Source organism: Sinocyclocheilus anshuiensis, unplaced genomic scaffold (assembly GCF_001515605.1).
Source record: "Sinocyclocheilus anshuiensis isolate Anshui unplaced genomic scaffold, SAMN03320099.WGS_v1.1 scaffold905, whole genome shotgun sequence".
Taxonomy (NCBI): domain Eukaryota; kingdom Metazoa; phylum Chordata; class Actinopteri; order Cypriniformes; family Cyprinidae; genus Sinocyclocheilus; species Sinocyclocheilus anshuiensis.
In genome coordinates, this window is record NW_015554118.1 from 125,662 (window position 1) to 134,522 (window position 8,861).

At 41.1% G+C, this 8,861-nt stretch overlaps 1 protein-coding gene across 4 annotated transcripts in view; it reads right to left on the bottom strand.

Annotated features, from left to right (window-relative positions):
* LOC107669929 (natural resistance-associated macrophage protein 2-like) overlaps positions 1-8,861 on the bottom strand; it is a 22,357-nt gene that overhangs the window by 11,556 nt on the left and 1,940 nt on the right. For 3 of the 4 annotated variants that reach the window (XM_016462365.1, XM_016462362.1, XM_016462364.1), the window contains exons 2-10: positions 8,642-8,772; positions 7,096-7,157; positions 6,041-6,156; positions 4,041-4,160; positions 2,861-2,980; positions 1,330-1,436; positions 653-723; positions 500-567; positions 258-413 (exon numbers count right to left, since the gene is read on the bottom strand). In XM_016462365.1, the coding sequence (XP_016317851.1) occupies positions 258-413; positions 500-567; positions 653-723; positions 1,330-1,436; positions 2,861-2,980; positions 4,041-4,160; positions 6,041-6,156; positions 7,096-7,132 (795 nt within the window). In that variant the 5' untranslated portion in view covers positions 7,133-7,157; positions 8,642-8,772. Of the gene's footprint in view, positions 1-257; positions 414-499; positions 568-652; positions 724-1,329; positions 1,437-2,860; positions 2,981-4,040; positions 4,161-6,040; positions 6,157-7,095; positions 7,158-8,090; positions 8,156-8,641; positions 8,773-8,861 lie in introns of all 4 variants that reach the window. The other variant, XM_016462363.1, reaches the window with a different exon arrangement.

Genomic DNA, 8,861 nt, shown 5'->3' on the forward strand with positions numbered 1-8,861 from the left:
GTCCAGATGAAGTTCTTAGCAATGCATATTACTAATCAAAAATTAAGTTTTGATATATTTACAGTAAGAAATTTACAAAATATCTTCATGGAACATGATCTTTACTTAATATCCTAATGATTTTTGGCATAAAATAAAAATTTATAATTTTGACCCATACAATGTATTGTTGGCTATTGCTACAAATATACCCCAGCGACTTAAGACTGCTTTTGTGCTCCAGGGACACATACATGTGATGTGAGCCTTTCACTGACCTTCACAAGAGCAGAATGCAGGTAGATGTTATGAGGCATTATGACGGCTCCCACGATCCCGACGGCCTGCTCCAGCTGCGTGGGTCCACAGCCGCTGCAGTACGGCACAAACATGCCCTTCAGCACCTCGGCCTGGTCTGGAGCCACACGCACATACTGCAGACAACCAGAGCAGAGAGACACGTCACACGCCGAGCGCTTACACACTCACCTGCTGACAACATGCTGCAGCTGCACTGAACCTCGTAACCAAAGCTGAGGGCCATGATGGTGATGAGGAACCCAAAGAACGCCTCCAGCTTCCTCAGACCTGAAGACGACAGACCAGACACTCGCATTAGCGGCACGATACGAGCCGGTGCCATCATTCTCACGCTCCATCAGTGCAGACCTACCGTACTTGTCCAAAAACAGGAAGACGAAAGTGTCAATGATGGTTATCAACACTCCAGCCCACAGAGGAATCCTGCAGAAGAGCATCAACAAGATCAATGAGCTCCATGGCTACACATCCTCAATCAATTGATGCTCTGCAGTGAATGGGTGCCGTCAGAATGAGAGTCCAAACAGCTGATAAAAACATCACAAGGAATCCACACCACTCCAGTCCATCAGTTAACATCTTGTGAAGTGAAAAGCTGCAGGAGATGGACTTTTCACTGGAGGAAGCATTATTATGGATGATTTTGGCCATGCATGGAGTGGATTACTTGTGGATTATTGTATCAGCTGTTTGGACTCTCATTCTGACGGCACCCATTCACTGCAGAGCATCCATTGCTGAGACACTGATGCAGTGACACATTTCTCCAAATCTGATGAAGAAACAAACTCATCTACATCACGGATGGCCTGCGGGTGAGTAAATGTTCAGCACATTTGACATTTTTGGGTGAACCATTGCTTTGAGAAAAAAATAAAAAAATAAAAATAAAAAAAGTCCAGCTGGTGCCACATAAATTAGCATTAAAAAAACTTGAATAATTGTCAGCTGCTAATCATCCTCACAGCTGAAGCACACATGAAGTGAGTCAGTCACGTGATGATGAAGATGATGATGAAGATGACATACCTGCCGACCGACAGCAGATTGAGGGCGATGGCACAGCCGATGACCTCCTGCATGTCAGAGCCGATGATGGCCAGCTCCACCATCAGCCACAGGATGATCCGCGGCACCTGCAGACACGCCACACACAGTTACAAACACACACCAACCTCTCAGCCTTCACAAAACAGAAGACGTGCTGGTATTTGATAATGATGCACTGTGGTAAGGAACATGCACAAAACTGCTGTGGGAACTTTACAACACTAATAAATAAATCCTATGATCTCAAGATCTGATAAATCTTAAATCTTATGACTTTTTTGATTGACCAACACTGCATGAGTGCTGTGTAAAAGAGGCGCACACTGATGTAAACACCTAAACATCACAGAACGAGAGTTCGGCTGAATGAAAGCATAAATTCACTCTCTGACAGTAAATGACGCTTAGAGAAAGACTCCGATTATACCTGCTAACAAAACACACTGCGCTGCTTTCTGTTTCTGCTCACCGAGGAGCATTTACATGTTTTCAAACAGCCTTCCAGATTTTTGCATCAATTTTGGTGTTTATCAGACAACACTTATTCAGACTTAATATTTGTTTTCAAACATTTGAATACATTTTTGCATTTTAATCATGCCAGATAAGATTTCTGAAAATGTTCTGATTATTTATTACTGTTCTTTACAGTTGCATTCATTTGTGTTCGTGCACTATCAATCAAAACGTTGGAGTAATTAAGTGTTTTTTTTAATTTATTATTTACTCTCTTCTGCTCACCAAGGCTGCATTTATTTCATCAAAAATACAGTAAAATAGTGAAACGTTATTACAATGTAAAATAGATGTGTTCTCTGTGAATATCTGTTAAACTGTAATTTATTTCTGTGATGTGCAGCTGTATTTTCAGCATCATTACTCCAGTCTTCAGTGTCACATGATCTTCAGAAATCATTCTTATCATACTTTTATTCATCGAGGCTGCATTAATTTGATCAAAAGTGACAGTACAGACATTTATAATGTGACAAAAGATTTATATTTCAAATAAATGCTGTTCTTTTGAACTTTGTTCATCTGTGAATTCTGAAAAATAAAATGTATCAGTTTCCACAAAAATATTGGGCAGCAGAACTGTTTTACATTGATAATAATCAGAAATGTTTCTTGAGCAGCAAATCAGCATATTAGAATGATTTCTGAAGATCATGTGACACTGAAGACTGGAGTAATGATGCTGAAAATACAGCTGCGCATCACAGAAATACATTACAGTTTAACAGATATTCACAGAGAAAACAGATACTTTAAAATGAAATAACGTTTCACTATTTTACTGTATTTTTGATCAAATAAATGCAGTCTCAGTGAGCAGAAGAGAGTAAAGGAAAACATTTTAAAAATCTTGATTGTTCCAAACTTTTGAATAGTAATGAGTGTAAAATGAATGGAAGAGTTATTAGTGTTATATAAATAAAGTTTGCTGAACTGGTTATTAAATTGTCGAGTGGCCAAACAGCAGAAGGCGCAGTATTTCTCCGGAGCTCACCGTAGGGTAATGACGGTTGCAGACCTCGGCCAGATGCATCCCGGTCACAACACCGAGACGAGCGGCCAGACGCTGCAGCAGCAGCCCGATGATGGTGGCACCCAGCAGGACCCACAGCAGCTGCAGGAGACAGACACACACACACACACACACAGACACACACACACACACACACACACACACACACACACACACACACACACACACAGACAAACACATGCACACACACACACACGCACACACATGCACACATGCACACAGAGGCGCACAGACACAGACACAGTAATTGCCATGAGTACAAATCTTAATGTTTAAGCATATAATGATATTCTAGGGAATTGTGTGCTTCTAATTTTATAGCAACAGTTTGGACAGGACCCTTTTCTATTCTAACACGGCTGTGTATCTGTGTATCAGTGTATCAGGCAAGGTAAAAAAAGAACTGCTTGATTGAGTCAGTGTGGAAGAACTTGAGCCAAAAACTCATCAGCAAACACCAGTGACTTGTACATATGGCTACAGTCATTTTAGACACTTCCAGAACTGTTGCAACAGAGATGGAAATACAGTTTTAAATACATTAATTATGTTTCCATCTTTGTTGCCACAGTCCTGGAAGTGCCTTTTTCTGTTCTAAAGAAGGAGGTGTCCCAATACTTTTGTCCATACGATGTATCTTTTTGAGCACTGTGAATATACTGAACGGTCTTAAAGGGTTAGTTCAGCCAAAAATGAACATTCTGTGGTCTGATGTCAGTCCAAACCCACAAGACTTGAAGGAGGTGTCCCAATACTTTTGGCAATATAGTGTATATGCATATCTGATTTATGTCTGTTCAGTTGAAATGATTAATATTTACAAAACTTATAAGTTTGACATTTTCCTGAATTGAACCCGTGACCTTCATGTTGATAGAGGAAGAAGGGGACTCTCATAATTTGGCAACAGACTGCCTTTTTAATATTTCGCAATATAAAGTGCCAAAAGCATCGTTAATGGAGTCATTCAGGAGCAGATTCATTAAAGGGAATCAGAACTTGCGGCAGAATCATCCGATTCTTTACGATTTCCATCCGGTGATGACTGCATCTCTACACAGAAACTGTGTGAATGTGATCAGCAACATTAGGACTGACCACAGAGTTGTCCAGCTGAGTACAGATGCTGGACATGCCTCACCTTGAAGCCCGCTCTAGCCCCAGACTGAAGATCCGACTCTATGTTCCCAGGGTCCAGATAGGCGATGCTCATCAGGAAGCCCGGCCCAGTAAAGGCCCAGAGTTTACGAAAGCTAAACAGCTAGAGAGAGGAAGAGTAACACATGTTAACCAAAGAGTTCATCACATTCCTCTCGACAGCAGCTGGGTCTGAGATCTGAGACCCAGAACGGCTTTGAGCTGGAGAATGTGTTCGTGACAACACTGATGGTCCCCCAGCAGCCTTGAGGTCACAGGTAATAAAGACAGCGGTTTGAGTTTTGTCCTCTGAAGGTCACATGACGAGTGTCCACAGAGCGGGATGCCAGTGCTGTTTTCGTAACACTTTGCATTTGTTTATTTTTCCGCTTGTTTCTCTTCCTCTTGTTTGAGGAAATCAAGGTCCGTCTTGTTGTTTGGATTCATGAGTTAATGATTATAAACATCACAATCTGATAAAACACTTTTCTTACCCATCAGCTTTCTCTCTCTCACACACACGCGCGCGCACACACACACACACACACACACACACCTGATAACGGTGGTCACGCTCATAAAACTGCAGTGCCATAACCTGCCCATCACATTTGTTACCTGTCACATTTCTGGATTATGATGGTGAAAGGTCATTTAATATGGCAAGATATGCCTGCAGAATGTGTCTGATAATTAAATCAGGGACTCGTCTCAACTTGTCTGAGTTTGTTTCTTCATCGGGTTTGTTGGAATGTGTCACTGCATCACTGTCTCAGCAATGGATGCTCTGCAGTGAATGGGTGCCGTCAGAATGAGGCCGTTTACACTAGTGCGTTTTGAAAACGACTACACTGGCGCTTTCACTGCGTTTCAGAAACGATCTACACTACACAACCGAAAATGCACGTCACATGACCATTCATGCAGGAATCACCATAGATATGTAGAGGTAGATGCCCTATTATTTAGATGCGTGCTTGGAGCGGTCGAATGGGGAATCTACTGTACCTATACATATCTATGGGTACAACGAGCATGATGTTATTGTTTACGCGGTCGTCAAGGATACGCAGAACGAATGTGGGCTCCGTTTCGCTCCGTTTACACTGAAACGCAACCCCTTTTCAATCTAAAACGGGGTCTGCAGCGTTTTCAAAAGTGGAGTTTTGTGTAAACGACAGGCGTAACCGTAGCAAAATGTACGCGCTTTAAAACTATAACGCACTAGTGTAAACAGGGCCTGAGAGTCCAAACAGCTGATAAAAACATCATGATAATCCACAGCACTCCAGTCCATCAGTTAACATCTGGAGAAGACAGAAGATGAAACTAATCCAGCATTAAGACGTTTATAAACTAAAATACATTGACTTCATAATCCATAATAAGGCTTCCTCCAGTGAAAAAGTGTTCTGGTGTGAATCAGGAGAGAAATCTGCACAGATCAAGCAGTGTTTAAACAGCTCTAAACAAATATGTGGCTGGATTTTGATGTGAGAGACAGCAGATGCACTTTTTCACTGGAGGAAGCGTAATTATGGATTATGGACTCTTAGTTAAAAGTGTCTTAATGCTGGATTAGTTTCAGTTTTTGTCTTCTCCAGATGTTAACTGATGGACTGGAGTGCTGTGGATTACTTGTGGATTATTGTGATGTTTTTATCAGCTGTTCGGACTCTCATTCTGACGGCACCCATTCACTGCAGAGCATCCATTGCTGAGACACTGATGCAGTGACACATTTCTCCAAACCTGATGAAGAAACAAACTCATCCTGATCTTGATGGCCTGAGGGTGAGCACATTTATAGCTCCTTTTATTTTTGGGTGAAGTATTCCTTCAACATGGAATCATCTGGACTGATGTGCTCTTGGCTTATTATAATAACATTCGTTTGGTTTACTTGTGTATTTGATGGGAAGTCTGAAGTCAAAAACATAAACGGAGCAAATGCGGATTGTATTGTTGAACAGAATGATGGTTCAGTCGTTCCGTCTGAGGTACCTTAGTCATGTCATCCTCAGGGATGGGAACCTTCTCCTCGAAGTATGTGGAGATGGGCTCCTGCTGCGGGCCGGGAGACGCAGGGCTGTAGAGCTCAGGCTCCTGTGAGCTGCTCTCTGAAACACAGCGGTACAACACACATCAGACAGACACGCGAGCTGGAGAGATTCACAGGAGTGTTCAGAGCGATGTGATGGAGAAACACGCTTCAGTCACACGAGCCGATGAACACTCCTGTAATATAACAACAGCCAACATTTACACCCATGACTGACATTATCATCAAACCCAGGAGCGCCCAGGATCTGCTCGTGAGGATCCAGCAGAGCCAGTCAGTTCATCAGAGAATATGACACATCATAAACACGGATAGGACATCATGAGCACAGTAAAACACGAGGAAACGACGGCAGTAAACTCCGAGATCACTTCCTCTGAGGCTTACAACAGCTAATTACGAAACGCACTTTCACACACACTCATTTAATTACACTACTAGTTAGCGTTCAAGAAGCCCTGTATAACCAGTAGTGTTCGGCTAACATGTCAGCCAGCGTTCTGAATTTTTAATCATCAGCCAATCGGTTTTTCTGTTATGATATCATACATGTATGTGACCCTGGAGCACAAAACCAGCCATAAGCATCAATTTTTTGAAATTGAGATTTATGCATCATCTGAAAGCTGAATAAATAGCTTTGCTTTATATCAAGCACTGGCCACCTGCTCTCTAAAATATCAGCCATCAAAAAGCCCATATGGGCTGATCTGTAGTAAAGAGTCACGGGAAGATTCTTGACATTCAACAAATCAACAGATGCCTCTGATTAAGAAACTACTTTTAAATGCACGACTGCTAGTATACTAAACTCACTAGTCAACTTCTCTAAATGTCTAGTGAGTTACCGTCTGGCCAGCAGTATTACTGAAGTCCAAATTAGTGTTAAAACAACTTCAATAACTGCATTTCCTTAAGCTTTAAGAACTGAGGCAGCACTGGTTTTCCTGATGCATTTTGGACAGAAGCCCTAGAGACTCGCACGATCGCGTCTCACCTTCCAGCACACCGTCCCCATCCCGTTCAGTCTTCATGAGCTCCACGAGTGCCTCTGCGCGTCTGAAAGACAGAAAACACAGAGACTGATGGAGAACACACTTACAGGCTCTTAACTGGACCGCACGCAAACTCTACACAAACAAACCAGACATGCCATAAATCAGCGTGCACCCATTTAGTCCACTAACAACTCTACTTTTGCATATTCTCTGTGCATCTTAATACTTGTTATTGCCGTCTCGGTTTTACTGTATACAGTCATACAGTATTTGCACTGCTGCAGATTTACTTGTGCTTTCATTACTATTCCTCTGTTGATCCTTTATGAATTAATGCACAGTCCAGAATCTAGATATACATTTCACTGCACAATATATTATATGATAAAATTTTACAATGAAGTCTCATTTGTTAATGCATTAACTAACAATGATTTATTTATTTATTCACTTTTTAACGCCATGCCAGCATCAATGCTATTTTTATGGCAACCTCTGAATAAATTATACAAGGTATACAATTAACAAAAGGTTATAAAAGACATTTCAGATGTACACTAGACGAAAATGCTAAAATACATTCAGGTGATGCATCAGTTAGACACACCTCTGAATGAAACCGTTGTCTATTTACATTAAAAACAGCACAATCCAATAAAATATGTTTCACAGTCATTTTAGTTTGAACTAACAATGGTCAAAATATTTTACAGCATTTATGAACCGTTCTTAGTTCATACAAACAGAACTGTTCATTGTTTATGTTAGTTCACATTGTATTAGAAGATGTTGAAATTAGCATTGATTAATAAATGCTGTAGAAATATTTTCCATTGTAGTCCATGTTAACTAACAAGCACAGTTAAGAAATAAAACTCCTGCATATCATTAATTATTACATACATGACATAACATGTAGACATAAAACAGTGTTTAATCTTTCATTGTATACTATTTGTTTCCCTTGTAAACGAATTAAATCTCAATGGCACACCTGCAGACGTCTGTTTTAGGTGCACCTCAAGGTTTTCCCCTCGGGAGCAGTAATTACAGCATTAACTGAAAGACATTTGACATGAATACAGCTGTTCAGAGCAAACCTCACACGATCAGACCACACACACTGCTCAGATTCTTGAGAAACAGGGTGCAATACTGAAAAAACTAAACCTTGTACTCAGAAAAATGAAACTACGTTTATGTATCTTAGTATATGTTCTACGCTACTGAGCTATGCTTTGATGCAACCTCCCGACTTTTCTCTTTTTTCTCTTATTTTTATCTGATGGTGGTGACGAAAACCTGAATATTTAGTCATTTTAACAATCAAATACATTGAATCTATCAGTTAGAAAGACGGAAATCGTCACATGTGTGTGTGTGAGTGCAAGAGTGTGTGTGCGTGTGAGAGAGAGTGTGTGTGTGTTTGTGTGAGAGTGTGTTTATGAGAGAGAGAGAGAGTGTGTGTGTGTGTGTGTGAGAGTGTGTGTGTGAGTGTGTGTGTGTGTGTGTGTGTGTGAGAGAGAGAAAGCAATGTCTACTCACAGACAAACCCAAGAGAAGATCAGTAATCCAAAGCGAGATGAAGAACTTCACAGTGTGCGCTTTCATTCAACTGATCTGCAGCGAAGGATTGTGGGAAACGGAGGAAGTGCTCGTGACCTCGCCGCTTTAATCTGTGGAAAGCAGCAAGAAACATCTCTGATAAGTCCAACGGCACAACACACGCCCAGATTCACACACACACACACACACAGAACACACA